The 15,610-nt window shown below is 44.6% G+C and overlaps 1 protein-coding gene across 2 annotated transcripts in view; it reads right to left on the bottom strand.

The window, feature by feature from the left end:
• Nucleotides 1–15,610, bottom strand: part of si:ch211-196i2.1 (collagen alpha-1(I) chain) — a 140,160-nt gene that overhangs the window by 8,816 nt on the left and 115,734 nt on the right. For both annotated transcript variants that reach the window (XM_031809489.1, XM_020466333.2), the window contains 40 exons: nt 15,537–15,590; nt 15,371–15,415; nt 15,206–15,259; nt 12,930–12,974; nt 12,704–12,757; nt 12,440–12,547; nt 12,293–12,346; nt 11,998–12,051; nt 11,753–11,797; nt 11,250–11,303; nt 10,510–10,554; nt 8,859–8,912; nt 8,566–8,619; nt 8,382–8,435; nt 8,149–8,202; nt 7,953–8,006; nt 7,775–7,819; nt 6,681–6,725; nt 6,401–6,508; nt 6,050–6,103; nt 5,764–5,817; nt 5,625–5,678; nt 5,423–5,530; nt 5,195–5,248; nt 4,654–4,761; nt 4,428–4,481; nt 3,966–4,019; nt 3,759–3,812; nt 3,595–3,648; nt 3,386–3,493; nt 3,127–3,180; nt 2,894–2,947; nt 2,596–2,649; nt 2,363–2,416; nt 2,093–2,146; nt 1,904–1,957; nt 1,678–1,731; nt 1,536–1,589; nt 515–568; nt 247–300 (listed from right to left, as the gene is read on the bottom strand). In XM_031809489.1, the coding sequence (XP_031665349.1) occupies nt 247–300; nt 515–568; nt 1,536–1,589; nt 1,678–1,731; nt 1,904–1,957; nt 2,093–2,146; nt 2,363–2,416; nt 2,596–2,649; nt 2,894–2,947; nt 3,127–3,180; nt 3,386–3,493; nt 3,595–3,648; nt 3,759–3,812; nt 3,966–4,019; nt 4,428–4,481; nt 4,654–4,761; nt 5,195–5,248; nt 5,423–5,530; nt 5,625–5,678; nt 5,764–5,817; nt 6,050–6,103; nt 6,401–6,508; nt 6,681–6,725; nt 7,775–7,819; nt 7,953–8,006; nt 8,149–8,202; nt 8,382–8,435; nt 8,566–8,619; nt 8,859–8,912; nt 10,510–10,554; nt 11,250–11,303; nt 11,753–11,797; nt 11,998–12,051; nt 12,293–12,346; nt 12,440–12,547; nt 12,704–12,757; nt 12,930–12,974; nt 15,206–15,259; nt 15,371–15,415; nt 15,537–15,590 (2,376 nt within the window). The remainder of the gene's footprint in view (nt 1–246; nt 301–514; nt 569–1,535; nt 1,590–1,677; nt 1,732–1,903; nt 1,958–2,092; nt 2,147–2,362; nt 2,417–2,595; nt 2,650–2,893; nt 2,948–3,126; nt 3,181–3,385; nt 3,494–3,594; nt 3,649–3,758; nt 3,813–3,965; nt 4,020–4,427; nt 4,482–4,653; nt 4,762–5,194; nt 5,249–5,422; nt 5,531–5,624; nt 5,679–5,763; nt 5,818–6,049; nt 6,104–6,400; nt 6,509–6,680; nt 6,726–7,774; nt 7,820–7,952; nt 8,007–8,148; nt 8,203–8,381; nt 8,436–8,565; nt 8,620–8,858; nt 8,913–10,509; nt 10,555–11,249; nt 11,304–11,752; nt 11,798–11,997; nt 12,052–12,292; nt 12,347–12,439; nt 12,548–12,703; nt 12,758–12,929; nt 12,975–15,205; nt 15,260–15,370; nt 15,416–15,536; nt 15,591–15,610) is intronic.

Raw genomic sequence — 15,610 nt, 5'->3', positions numbered from 1 at the left:
TAGGCATTCACCAAGTCTTGGTCTTGATGGTTAATGGACATGGGGGTTGTTAAGCTATGTGGCTGAATGATGGACTTAGTGGTCTAGTGCTCGTTTGTCCTTGCAAAAGAACTATGATTTTAAATTCCCTGTTCCCCAAATGGAACACATATTCCATATATAGTGCACTACTTAAGTAATAGGGAGCCATTTGAGAGGATTGAAAGGGCTTGGGAAGGTATTTCTGATCCAGGAAGGGTTACTTACAGGTAGTCCTGGCATCCCAGGTGTTCCTCTTGGCCCAGAAGGTCCAATATGCCCCTGGTTGGTAATAGTAGATCATGAAACGTTGATTAAAAAGTTATCAATGAATATTTTCAGAAAGAAAAAGAAGCAAACAAAACTCTGATAGACTATTGGTTCAATAAGCCTCATGGCTTTTGGTAATTGTCACTAATGGTTATGGTGCTATCGTAGAGAGTTCTTGCTATAGATGGTTTGAAAGGAAGAGTGTGTTGAGATAATGTTGTTTCACCTGATCTCCCTTTGGGCCTGTCTGTCCTGGCACCCCAATAGGACCCTGACTACCCTGTAAAACATACAGTTAGTCAGTCTGTTTGCCACAGCCCATCTCCTACTTACAGCATGGCATTATAAGGCAACGTCATACTTCTGGAATGTTGACAAACCTGTCTGTATGTCGTTTTTCTATGAAGTTAAAACTGACACCAAGGCTTGTTTGTCGTGTCTCAGTGTAGGAGTGTTGACCTAGGATAAGCTTTGCATTCCAGATTGAAGTCGATGGTGTTAGGGTTCGTTTCTTACGTCCTTCTTTGTCAATCATTGGTTCATTGGTGTAATTAGCATTAGTACAATATCTTCAATTAAATCATTCAAAAACCTTTATTAATGCAATTGCAGACAGAGGTTGACAAACAGGAACATAGCACGCATGTTTCTGAGTAAGTTCTGCTTCCAACAAAAGGTCTCCAGTTGTTTCATTAAACCCTAAGTCGCGCCCTGGTGATGTCACTGCCTACGTCATCATCCTCTACTCCTGGGACCAGAACCATGCCCACAAACCTGTATAAAAAGGGCCTTTATTGTTAGCTAAACACTTAGCAGTAAATGTCCCCTCCCCCCAAAGTTGATTTGTTGTGGAATGTTTGCCAAGTCTTATCTCCTTCACTCCATGGCAGAGTTCTGTCTAAGTCACACATTTCTAAGATGGGCCTCTTTATAATGAGGCGGAAAGAGAGAGAAAACTCAAATACAACTGTAGAACAATACTAAACTTCTACAATGAATATATATACTGTTAATCCGTAGTCTAAAACCCTATAAATGTAAGGAGGGAGGGGTCTTATAACCCCTCCCCTTCTGTTAATAAAACATAAGCATAATCAATTATTCTGATACATCAAACATTTGTACAGCCCCAAATCATGACTGCTAGGTGAACCCTGACAATGGACAGGCGGGAGACCTGATCCTCGATCAGCACTCCTAGTCTGAGACGTTTTATGAATACCAGACGTTTTTCAATCAAAACGTACCTTTAGGCCATCACCCCCTGGCGGACCGAGCGGCCCTATGTCCCCTTTCTCTCCCTGTAGGGGGGAACATATATGGTAAATAAGGCTTCCCAATGCAACTCTCGCTGATTCACTAGTATCAATAATTAAATTCTATTCCTACCTTGCTCCCTTTGTCCCCCTGATGCCCTCCGTCTCCTCGCGAGCCTGGGATTCCCTGAGAGAGAAAAGACGTCAGCTGTGTATCAATCATCAGCCGACCTAAAGCATTATCATGTAACGACGCTTTACTCTTATGAAACAATACTACTCACAGTGAAGTGCATCGGAGGCTATCTCTGCCTGGGATTGAATGATGAAATGAAACAGTATCAATCTGTTGGACTTACTATAGACCCTGCCCATCCTGGAGGACCAATCAATCCCACATTTCCCCTTTTCCCCTGTAGGAATGACAGGACACAACGTTCGTGCACACCATGATATGTATGATATACAGCATGGTTAAGAGATTGGAGTGTGGATGTGTGTGTGTGTGCATGTGTGTGTGTGACCCTTCACATCACCCGACCTCTGACCTTTGGTCCCCTCTCTCCTCTTGTGCCCCTGATTCCAGCCATGCCTCTTTTGCCCTGTGAATGTTTACAATGTTGGTGAACGAGGCAAGGGTAAAACACACGGACACATCTCGGTCGTGTCCTGAATGACACCCTATTCCCTTTGTAGTGAGCTACTTTTGAGTGCATCCCTCATCTTTCATTCATGAACCTGGATCATCTATTTTCCTTGAATACAACCCCTTTTATTCACACTGTGAAATTGAATGGATTGAAGGAGGGAGCCCTCACCCTCCTTCCGATGTGACCTGTCTTTCCAGGTGATCCATCTCTGCCGTCATCTCCCTGTTGAGCAAACACAGCATCAACAAACAGGAGGATATAATCTAGCCTCTGTGTGCACTAGTGCCCCAGAGAGGTGAGCTGAATGCAGGCCAGTGCCAGACTTGAGATTGGGTTTCACAGTACAAAGAGGAGAAGGAATGAGAAAAGGATAATAGAGAGATGGAGCATCTTGATCTCACCTTCTCTCCTTTCAGTCCCTGTTGTCCCTCAGGTCCTTGGCTTCCCCTGACACCCTGAAACATTCAACACAATAGAATGACTTTAAGAAACATCCACAATGTCAGAGAAAGCTTATCAGGTTGAAGAAATATAGGCAACCTTCTGGTAGTGCTGTTAGTTTTACATACTGAAGACGACCATTTGACACTGCTTGAGGTCATCATTATCGGCTAGACAACAAACCCAGAGGGAAACCCGCTACTATAGGAGCCTAATGCAGTTACATCATCCATGGCATCCCTGTGTCTGTGTACTCACCAGCACCCCAAGGGGACCTTCTGGCCCCTGGGCTCCCACCTCACCCTGTGGCCCCTGTTGTGGGAGAGAAGACAATAACAAACAGGGAAGAATGTAGCCGAAGCAAATAGTATGTCTTTGAGGAAAGATTTTTCTAGCCCGAGTGCCTGACATGTTTGACTTGACAATGAGCAACAGAGTTGGCAAGTGCACAAACAGATCTGGGACCAGACTAAGATGTCGCTGCTCTTTACCTCTAAACCAGGAAGTGCTGGTGGCCCTCTGATGCCCGGCAGACCCTCGAGCCCCTACAGAGACCAATACAAAATCAAATACCTTGAAGACTTATCTATTTCTGATTAATTGCATGGTAGAGTATATTATGAAAATTTAATTTATAATAAAACCAGACATTGAATTGGGGTTAAATGGGGCACTGTCTATTTCACCTGTACTGATGTGTTGCTTTAGGGGCCTAAAGGCCAAACTGGCAGCAACAATGAATGTGCTCACCTGTTCTCCTGGCTCGCTTGATCCCCCTGGCTCCCCTTTTTCTCCGTCTGGCCCTGGCTCACCTTTATGGCCCAAGTCTCCCTCAGGCCCAACCTTCCCAACTGGACCCTGCAATATACACCACACCAGCACATGGATAATGCTATTCGTAGGGTGAATCACTGGGAATATGGCTGACTTGACTAGACAGTGGTCTAAAAGACACAGACCTGTGCTCCTGGCTTCCCCGGGTCACCTCTGACCCCTGAGACTCCAGCCACCCCCTGAGAATACAATAACAAGAAAACATGCATTTCTACCAAAAGGATAAATGCCATTCACCCTGCATACAATATCAGTACTGTAGTAATTAGGTTTTGAAGCGACTGTTTACCGGAGGCCCTGTTCTGCCAGGTTGTCCGATGGTTCCGCCAGACCCAGACTGGCCCTAGAGAAAGACAGAGACCGAGAAAGCAGATGGGAATTACACTTCTGCTCTGAAGTAATTGCTTGGATTTTTGGGGTAGTGGAAGCATTTAGCATTTCTCTGTCCTGAATTGCTCCTCCATTTGATGTGCAGGCCAGGGAATCAAGTCATTACCTTCTCTCCTTCAGGTCCATCTGGCCCTGGAGGCCCCCTGGGGCCCATGATACCCTGAGAAGAAGCAGAAGAGACCAATGAATCACCGTCACCCTGACAACACTATGTCCGACCGTCTTTCCTCAATTACTCCCATCCTATCTCCTCGCCTCCTTCTCAACCCTATTGGAGGACTAGATTCAAGGTCCCTCCCTTCAGGTCTTCTTCTCCAATCAGTTTTGAGAAAGAAGCAAAAAAAGAGGATGTGAGGAATCGAGGAAGGATAAATTGAGAAAGAGCCTAACAGTGCAGAGAAGTCTAATCTATATATATGCTCATTGGACATTGATCAATTTGAGTTAATGTCAACAAGAAACGTAGAACTTTGAGTGACATATACTGTAGTAGTATCTGGTAGTGGTCAATACTTGTCAGAGAAAAACACGTACATTTCATTGACATAAATATCGCTTCCTGACTCACCTGTAGCCCTGACAAGCCTGCAGGTCCTATTTCTCCCATAAATCCTGGCGGACCCTGGTGGACACAGCACAGAGGTGGAGCATCAGTCATCAAATTGATCACCCAAAGCCACATCTCAAAAATCACATTGAAAATCACTTCAGTTGATTCCATTTGATGGTTTCAATGTGTGTTGAACATAAGCTAGAATGTGCAGCTCATTATGTATTGTCATCTGAACACTCACCATTAGTCCGATGTGGGCCTTTTCTCCTTTTGGTCCCTTCTCCCCATTCTCCCCCAGCGCCCCCCATGGACCATTCCGCCCTGTTGGCCCCAGAGGTCCCACATCACCCTGCAAATAACAGCCATGTCAGTCAGACATCACCATGATGTCATTTCAACCAGATTTCAACCTGTTTGTAACAACGTTCTTTCAACCAGATTTCAACCTGTTTGTAATTACGTTCTTTCAACCACATTTCAACCTGTTTGTAATTATGGGTGGCCATCATTGTAAATAAGAATTTGTTCTTAACTGACTTGCCTAGTTAAATAAAGGTTCAATTAAAATTAAAATTAAGAATTAATTTCAACAAATGTTCAACTTTGTTTGTAATGATGTCATTTTAACCAGTTTTCAACCTGTTTGTAACCACTACCCACCCTCTCTATGGCCCTGTCGATAATTTGTGTCCAATGCAATAGATATGAATAGAATAGATATGCAGTATACATACAGCACATTCACATTGATGCTGTGTGCTGAAAAGTCAGTGTTTGTTTACCTTCTCCCCTTTGAAACCTGGACCACCAGCATCGCCAGTAGGTCCAACATCACCCTAAGAACCAAAGGAGACATCTCAAGAGTTACACTGCAGAGTATATTGTATGGTCTTGTTGTGTGTATGATGCTTAGGTAAAGGGGTATGTACTACAGTAAGTGCACATGTGAGAATCTACAGGTGATGGTTCAGGTAGGTAGAGTAGACGTCAACTGACAAAGTCATGCTCACCTCTTTTCCCATTTGTCCATGAGAGCCTTGCAACCCTTTGAGCCCCTGTAGACCTCGATCTCCAGGCTGCCCTGGAGGACCAAACTTCCCACAAGGCCCTAGTTCCCCCTAGAATACATGTGAAGTAGAAGAAGTATTGAGAGGTGAAAAATATATTTAAATCATGTGTTTGTAGTGGCATCATTGTGTCAGTATCCCTGACCTGTTCCCCTTTCGTTCCTGGTGGCCCCTCTAACCCTGATTGGCCAGGAGTACCCTGGAAACAGGAAACGGAAGAGAACTATCAGAAAACGCACCTGCCTGAAACATTAGACTTCCTATTCGAAGTGTGTTCAACCAACCTGTTCCCCATCCAGTCCCGAAGGACCAAGATCACCAGGAGGTCCCAGCATACCCTGTCATGTTCCAAAAACAGTGTGGTTTAACACACAGCATATCAAACATTGCTAGATCATATTTAGGGTTGCAGAATTCCGGCAACTTTTCCAAATCAGTAGGAAGAAGCAGGAAATCCGGAATCATCCAACTAGGATATCTTGAAAACCGGAACATTTTGGGGAAAGTTACCGGAGTTTTGCATTCCTAGACATATTATTATCATCGTCTCATTATATTTGCTGTACTTACCATTTCTCCTCTTTCCCCTGCTGGTCCTATGAGTCCATCAGCACCTGAAATTCCCTGGGAATTGGACCACATAGAGTTTAAAATGGTGGACAACACAGCACACTGAAACATGGCTAAAGAGCTGCGCTTGGTATCCCAAACCATGCCAAATAAGCATCCGATGAGTGACGAATCGTAAGCCATCTAATCAATTACGAATACATTGATTGATTTCACCTACTGAACCCTGACAAGAAATCCATCCAACAGGCATCAATGTCCCTTACGAGATTATACAGAGGATCTAGAGGTTACAGTCCTCAGAGGTTGTTTAGAGGAGAAGAGAGCAGCGGCTGGAAAGGACCCACTCACTGGGGTTCCTGCGGGTCCGTCAGGACCTTGTGTCCCCAGAGGCCCTCTGCTTCCCCTGGGCCCCGGCTTCCCTGTCCCTCCATCTGAACCCTGCAGACCCGGGGGTCCCTGGAACACAAAGGTGAGTATTGGTCTTGTTCCCATTGTATATTGTGTCTACACTTTTGGTCTGGCCAAGCATGACTAACTGTACATTGACAGTGTATTATAGAGCATGGATATGTAAGAACATTTTGACTGTTGATGGAGTGGTGATAAGGCCTGTTCTGCTTTAACTCACCTGTAGGCCCTCTGACCCTGTGGGTCCCAGATCCCCCAGCCGACCCTTACGAGAAAACCAAGAGAGATCATTAAGGAGGAAAAGCATGGACTACAAAATACAAAGGAGATATTTGGGAAATGTAGTTCTGGTATTGGACACTTCTTTGGACACTGTGTTAACTAACCTCCAGACGAGCTTCAATGCCATACAACTCTCCTTCCGTGGCCTCCAACTCCTCTTAAATGCAAGTAAAACTAAATGCATGCTCTTCAACCGATCGCTGCCCGCATCTGCCAGCCGTCCAGCATCACTCACAGTGCCATCCGTTTAGTCACCAAAGCCCCATATACTAACCACCACTGCGACCTGTACGCTCTCGTTGGCTGGCCCTCACTTCATACTCGTCTCCAAATCCACTGGCTCCAGGTCATCTACAAGTCTTTGCTAGGTAAAGCCCCGCCTTATCTCAGCTCACTGGTCACCATATCAGCACCCACCCGTAGCACGCACTCGAGCAGGTATATCTCACTGGTCACCCCCAAAGCCAATTCTTCCTTTGGCCGCCTTTCCTTCCAGTTCTCTGCTGCCAATGACTGGAAAAATCACTGAAGCTGGAGACTCATCTCTCTCACTAGCGTTAAGCACCAGCTATCAGAGCAGCTCACAGATCACTGCACCTGTACATAGCCCATCTGTAAATAGCTCATCCAACTACCTCATCCCCATACTGTATTTATTTATTTATCTATCTTGCTCCTTTGCACCCCAGTATCCCTACTTGCACGTTCATCTTCTGCACATCATTCACTCCAGTGTTGAATTGGTATATTGTAAATATTTTGCCACTATGGCCTATTTTATTGCTTTACCTCTATCTTACCTCATTTGCACACATTGTATATATATACTTTTTTCTGCTGTAGTATTGACTGTATGTTTGTTTATTCCATGTGTAACTCTGTGTTGTTGTATGTGTCGAACTGCTTTGCTTTATCTTGGCCAGGTCGCAGTTGTAAATGAGAACTTGTAAATGAGCCCACCTGGTTAAATAAAGGTGAAACAAAAAAAAGAAATAACAATTGATTGACTAATGTGTTTGAGGTTGATCTCACCTGAGGTCCTGGAGGGCCTCTCTCCCCAGGAGGTCCTGATAAACCCTATAAAATACAGCCCAGTCAGCACAGGCTCAATACACCCCTCACCCAAACTAATGCCTGACTCAATGAAGTTGTCCACAAGGACTTGTCACATACAGCATGTGGACTTGTCAATAACAGCACAGTTACTTACTGGAGGTCCAGGCTTCCCAGAAGGACCAGGCAGGCCTCTCACACCTGTCTCTCCCTGAGACACAAATACACAGTCAGTCGCAATAACGACTAAACATTTCAAAGGAACTACACATAGAAACATGTGATGCTGGTGCAGGTCTGGTATGGCCGTTTGGAATAATCACTGACTACATAACTCATATGCGTGTCCTTACCCTCTCTCCCATGTGACCAGTTGTACCACGCATTCCCACGTTACCTGGGAAACCCTGGGGGCAAGAGAGACACGGGAGTGGTAATATAAGGACGCTGCACACACACACACACACACACACACACACACACACACACATGCGCGCGCACAAGCACACACGAGGACAAAACAGAGACATTCTCAGTGTGCTGATCAAACCCTTGGCCCTGTACGCCCTACAGAAGCATCACTTACATACGTGCCTACTGAGCCCTGTGGGCCCTCCACACCTTCCTTCCCAGTGAAGCCCTGATGGAGAGACACAGCGTCACTCACACACACACACACAGACACACACACACACAGATACACACTCACGGTTCAAAGTTGTCCTATTGAGAATCACATCAACCACTTTCGTGTTAAATGTGTCACTCACCCTCTCTCCCAGCGGCCCAGGGATACCTGTTGGTCCTATCCGTCCAGGTGTGCCCTGTCAATGAGACAGTAGTCACTCACACTGCACGCTGTGTGCAGATGGCCTCAGTCCCCAACACTAGCTCTGTTTATGGCTCATCATTGCAGCTAGTCATTGATTATATAGGAATGTCTGCCAGATCATTGTGCATGTTTATGATAGTAATATCCACAATCAATGTCCTATGATTGTTGGTGGAACACAATAACTTAAAGTGTCTGATTGGAATAAACTTTGAGGCTTTCTAGACTCACCGGAGGTCCTGAGGGGCCGTCTGGACCTGGCTCTCCAGCAATGCCCTGGAATCCCTTGATGAAGGACAAGGAAGGCGAAAGAGTGATGGAAAGAGTAAGAGGAGAATGAGAGAATGATGGAGAGAGGAAGAAAGAAGAGAGCTTATCGCATGGGTGTACTCGATGAGAACATTAAAATGCAAATAAAAAACGAATTGGAATTGATTACATATAATACAATTCAAATGTTTGCACAATGCTGTGAGTCGATTCAGTGTTTAACTGAGTTTACAAATGTTTTGCTATTCAGCTGTTTAATCTACCGCTTAATGACTTTGTAATCATGAGTTAATTGGACCAACTATATACAGGCTATTCAGTAATTATGCCTCTGGTACAGAGGTTAACTGTACCCAATTTAATAGGCTACCTCGTCCATCTTTGTTATATTACCACCTAATAATGTAAACATCAACAATGGAGTAATGTCTATGTTCCTGTAAGGAACATTAAAATCAAAGAACAACTTTCAGCTATCTAAATTGAAAATCGAACATTTTAATTTGTTTTTTTTATGGATACGTTGATGATGGCACATAACTTTATCAAATGGATAATCAATTGGTGATAATGCCCACATGCCAAATCATTTATCTTAGCCATCCCTCTTCCTCTGCTCCTTTCTCCCTTTTCCCCTTAGTGTTCTCACTGCCTGGTGAGGAGTCTATATTTAAGCAATAAGGCCCGGGGGGGGGGGGGGGTATGACCAATATACCACGGCTAAGGGCTGTTATGCAAGACGCAACACGGAGTGCCCGCATACAGTCCTTAGCTGTTGGCGATACACAAACCCCCGAGGTGCCTTATTGCTTTTATAAATTGGTTACCAACGTAATTAGAAAAGTAAAAATTAAATGTTTGTCATACCTGTGGTATACGGTCTGATACACCACGGCTTTCAACCAATCAGCATTCAGGGCTAAAACCACCCAGTTTATAATACAGTATATAGCTGAGATGGAAATATATTACACTGGCCAGATCACAGACCCTCTGGAGGTGACTGACTGGGCTAGAAACCACTTTCACGCCTCCTCATATTATATTATCCACACCCCACACACTCATATGTTTATGTGAGAGTGCGTGTGCGTGTGTGAATGCACAGGTGTGTGTGTGTGTGCGCTCGTGCGTGGGAAACCATCAGTGTGTGGCAGTGATGCAATATCACTGACCTACGCCCTCACACTCCTGAACCTTTTACAGCTCCCATTTACAAGCATGGAGAGACACCCGATATCGTTAACTAGCTCGGTAGCAAGTACTTTTCTGCCCTATTAAATTTTTTGGGGCCTAGTCTGTGTTTGTTGTGATTGCCTGGTCACAAAATCATATGAAACCCATCATATATTTCAGGGGTGTCCTATAAAATGTGACAAGATGTTTTGATTTGCTTTCATTCAGCACCTCGCCCTGCCCGGTCAAAAATAGCTGAGCTGGGAGAATTACAGTGTATCATTGACCAACCAATGAATTGAAACATAATGAGACTGACGACAAGAAGTTCTTAGAGTTACTAAGTCTCATAGTGACCTTTACGTGAACCACATGTATTGAGTATGAGTCTCTACGATAAGCCTATGTATACTGTTAAAGCATCTTCTTGGTTTACCTTTAGGCCTTTACTGCCAGCTATTGCCACCGAACCTGAGAGACCCTGCAACACATGAGAAACGAGTGTCAATTCAATCGACACCAACAGAGGTCATGCACTGTATACACAAGCATTAGTGTGAATAAGAGACATAGCGCTGCCCATTTGCAAATACAGTATCTCCATAACGACACATTTTAAACAAGGAGACAAATGCCATTCATCTGGTCATATTCATGTTAGAATGTAATGACATGAGGTTGAAATTGAGGAGGGATGAATTAAAGTTGAGAATGCATATTCCGGTTTGTCTGCCCCACATGCAATGACAATCGCTCGTGAATATGTCATACGAATCAGGGTTGTGAAGATCGCCATCTGCTGTTTAGAGCCAGAATGACTACAGTTGTTCACAACTCATTATCGGATTCTACAGAAACCCTCAGGAGTAGGGTTGCATGCAAAATTCGGTAACTTCCAGGAATTTTCCATCTGAATTCTGAAAACACAGGACAACCCTACTCAGGAGACATTTTACTATAATCCTTTCTGATTGCACCTATACTTTTCTTGAGCAATACTTTCATATATTTTCTCAACAATCTGCCAATGTATGCAGTACAGACAGGAAAAAATCTGACAAAAGAAAAACTGTTGATTGGCAGTCTATTTTGTGTACATCAGTGTATGCAGTATATACAAGCTCAGTGTTTTCAGGGGTGTGGTCACTGTATTGAAATATGATATAGAATGGGAACCTGTGTACCAGGCTTTCCTTCTGGTCCCTCTGTCCCGGGAGGGCCTGGCAAGCCCTGTTGGAAACAAGTGGAAACACACACACACACACACACACACACAATAATAAGTGTACTGTGATTCCGTCGTTCATATTAGTTTTTAGTCAGCTCCATTAGATAAGCCCGTACAACCTTGGATACCCTTTATCACCAAGCAAGTGTTAGCATTTGGAGTTTTAACACTTAGCTATATTACTGAGGAGACAGATCTGTCCCTCCACACACACCAGTGGAGGCTGCTGAGGGGAGGAGTACATGGAATTTTATCAAATGTATGGTTTCCATGTGGTTGATACCATTCCATTCACTCCATTCCCGCTATTACTATGAGCCGTCCTCCCCTCAGCAGCACACACACACACACACACACACACACACACACACACACACACACACACACACACACACACACACACACACACACACACACACACACACACACACTGTGAATGTTCTGTGCTTACCGGTTGACCAGGCTGGCCAACATTCCCTCTCTGACCCACGCGACCCTGGGTAAAAGAGGGCAGTGGCAATCAGAATACAATTCAAATATCAAACGCAGAACTTAAATCACGCTTTACTTAATACTAGGGTTGCAAAATTCCAGAAACTTTCCAATAATTCCCAGAAATTACATATCCTAGAAATGCTGGATAACCTGGACATTTTAGCAACCTTCATAAACGCATTCAATGGGAGAGTGTCCTACCTTGTTCCCTCTGTGTCCAGGCTTGCCGTTGCGCCAAGCTGTCCCTCTATTCCCCTTCAAAGAAACATAGAGATATTTAATACACTACATGTTCCAAATGGCACCCCATAGGACTGGTCAAAAGTAGTGCACTACACAGGCCAGGAATAGATTGCCATTTGGGACACTATTTCAGGACATGAAATCCACAGTTGAATCATCATTTTGACCAATCCTAACAGGCAGACTGATGAAATAATGACATTCAAAATGTTACATTCATTATGATGCATTCCTTTCTGAAGTCTTCTCTGACCTTCAGCCCCTGTCTGCCCAGTTTTCCCTGATGGCCAGTTTCTCCATTCTCCCCCTGAAAGAAAATATCCAAAATCCATCAGTCTTCCACTGGTAAAGTGTCAGTCTATAACTTTAGATGCAGTGATAAGGCCGAGAGGCTGCCTACCTCAATGCCTTTAGTGCCAGATTGACCTTTGAGCCCTGTAAAGCCAGGGGGGCCACTGGGACCCCTCTCTCCCTGAGGCCCTTGGATACCCGAAGAACCCTGAACACCCTGAGAGATAGAACAAGCGAGAGAGAGAGAGAGAGAGAGAGAGAGAGAGAGAGACAGAAACAGATAAACGGGTAACTCACAATAGACGTAAAAAGTATGAATCAACAGCTTTAGTTTTGCGGAATGTGTACAGGTCTCCAGAGACCGGGTTCTTACTCTCTCCCCCTTTGGTCCAGGGTCTCCCTTATCCCCGTCTGGTCCTCTTTTTCCCTGTAGAGGTCAGAGGTGAGGGGTCAGTTTTCAGACGAGGGCAAGTAAAGTAAGTAGCTGAAAAGCATGCATCCTGGTCCTTCATAGTGTTTTGAATCACTCCAAGGACAGCACAAAAATGGATTCCATCTAATTCAAAATAAATATCAGTAAATGCAGTACTAATACTTACAGTAATACCAGGGAAACCCATTGGACCTTGTATTCCCAGTGGGCCCTTCAATCAAAGAGTGACAGAGAATGGATTGAAGCGTTAGTTCCTTTTAGTTCATTTTTCTCACTTCAAGTAGAGGATGGAGAGAAACCACAGCTCCACCAAATCTTCCCTTTCATGATGATCTTTTGATCTTTTGTCTGATCTATAGCCACACTTCGGCCACACTGACTGACACATTTTTTTATGAGACACCATCAGCATAATATAAGAGATATACAGGGCATTAGGAAAGTGTTCAGACCCCTAGACTTTTTCCATATTTTGTTATGTTACAGCCTGTCTAAAATAGCTGAAATAAAAAAAGAATTACTCATCTGCAGCAATCTACACACAATACCCCATAATGACATAGCGAAAAACAGGTTTCTAGAAATTGAGCTCAGATGTATCCTGTTTCCATTGATCATCCTTGAGACATTTCCACAACTTGATAGGGGTCCACCTGTGGTACATTCATTTGATTGGACATGATTTGGAAATGCACACACCCGTCTATCTAAGGTCCCCCAGTTGACAGTGCATGTCAGAGCAAAAACCAAGCCATGAGGTTGAAGGAATTGTCCGTAGAGCTCCGAGACAGGATTGTGTCGAGGCACAGATCTGGGGAAGGGTACAAAACATTTCTGGAGCATTGAAGGTCCCCAAGAACACAGTGGCCTTCATCATTCTTAAATGGAAGAAGTTTGGAACCACCAAGACTCTTCCTAGAGCTGGCCGCCCGGCCAAACTGAGCAATCGGGGGAGAAGGGCCTTGGTCAGGGAGGTGACCAAGAACCCGATGGTCACTCTGACCAGAGCTCTATAGTTCCTCTGTGGAGATGGGAGAACCTTCCAGAAGGACAACCATCTCTGCAGCACTCCAACAATCAGGCCTTTATGGTAGAGTGTCCGGACAGAAGTCACTCCTCAGTAAAAGGCACATGACAGCCCGCTTGGAGTTTGCCAAAAGGCACCTAAAGGACGCAGACCACGAGAAACAAGAATCTCTGGTCTGATGCAACCAAGATTAAACTCTTTGGCCTGAATGCCAAGAGTCCCATCTGGAGGAAACCTGGCACCATCCCTACGGTGAAGCATGGTGTTGGCAGCATCATGCTGTGGGGGTGTTTTTCAGCAGTGAATGGGAGACTAGTCTGGAGCGAGGCAAAGATGAATGGAGCAAAGTACAGATAGATTATTGATGAAAACCTGCTCCAGAGCGCTCAGGACCTCAAACTGGGACAACAGTTCATCTCCCATAAGGACAACGACCCTAAGCACACAGCCAAGACAACACAGGAGTGGGTTCAGAAAAAGTCTCTGAATGTCCTTGAGTGGCTCAGCCAGAGCCCGGACTTGAACCCGATCTAACATCTCTGGAGAGACCTGAAAATAGCGGTGCATCTACGCTCCACCTCCAACCTGACAGAGCTTGAGAGGATCTGCAGAGAAGATTGGGAGAAACTCCCCAAATACAGGTGTGCAAAGCTTGTATCATCATACCCAAGAAGACTCGAGGCTGTAATCGCTGCCAAAGGTGTTTCAACAAAGTACTGAGTAAAAGGTCTGAATACTTATGTAAATGTTATTTCTGTTTTTTTCTATTTGTAATATTATTAGTAAAAACAAAAGAAGAAAAATCTGTTTCTGCTTCGTCATCATGGGGCATTGGTTGTAGATTGATAAGGACATTTAAAAAAATACATTTTAGAATAAGGATGTAACCTACGTTAACAACATTTGGAAAAAGTCAAGGGGTCTGAATACTTTCCGAAGGCAACGTAGTGTCTGTGTAGAATAAAGTGAAAACTGGAGGAGCTGTCAACCTAAACATCGCCGAGAGAAGGTCTGGATAACAGCCAGAGTTAAACTCACATGCAATCCGCCTGGGGGTGGGATCTATGGCATTCTAGCAGTTGACAACCTCTCCAAAATGAGTCATTTGATATCATACCAAGATACAGTGTGGCCATCATCCAGACATAAAAGTGACCTTGACTTGCCGATTTTAAAGTGGGTTTACTTTCTTACGTTAGAGCCTTTCATCCATTAGCTTAGACCAGCTCTACCACAACCCATAAAAGCTAGAAGATGTAGGACATGGGATACACAAAGCGTATTATAATCTGTAGCCTAACACTGTGACAGAGCTCTGCCACATGGGGGCACTGTGAGGTTGCTGTGTGAGTGTGTGTCTCTGGCAGGCAAAGTGTGGTGAAGGTGGTCAGTCCACTGGGTACTATGCTACTCACCATGGGCCCCTCGAACCCTAGCTCACCCTGGATACCCATCATCCCCATTGGTCCCTGAGGAAGACAGAGAAAGAAAGGAAGCAAGGGGGTTGGAGAGAGACAGGTATAGTAGTTTGTTTTACTAGAGCAGAATGAACTTTACCAGTGAAGAGAGGAGAGACTTACAGGGTCACCTTTCGGACCAGCGGCACCACTCATCCCAAGCTGTCCCTGTGAAAATACAGATGACCTTTAACCCCAGATATTATCCCTCAGAAAAATACATTTCCAAAGACAATCATCTGGTCCCAAGTCTCTGTTAGGGAAAGTTGTGCAGCTGATTGAGACTGACCTGAATTCCCCTGAGACCTGGAGGCCCACTCTCACCATCTAAACCCTGGGGCCCCTGGTGAAATAAACAGAAAT

Source organism: Oncorhynchus kisutch, linkage group LG29 (assembly GCF_002021735.2).
Source record: "Oncorhynchus kisutch isolate 150728-3 linkage group LG29, Okis_V2, whole genome shotgun sequence".
NCBI lineage: Eukaryota > Metazoa > Chordata > Actinopteri > Salmoniformes > Salmonidae > Oncorhynchus > Oncorhynchus kisutch.
The sequence above is the reverse complement of the archived record's forward strand: the minus strand, read 5'-3'. Positions and strand labels throughout refer to the sequence as shown.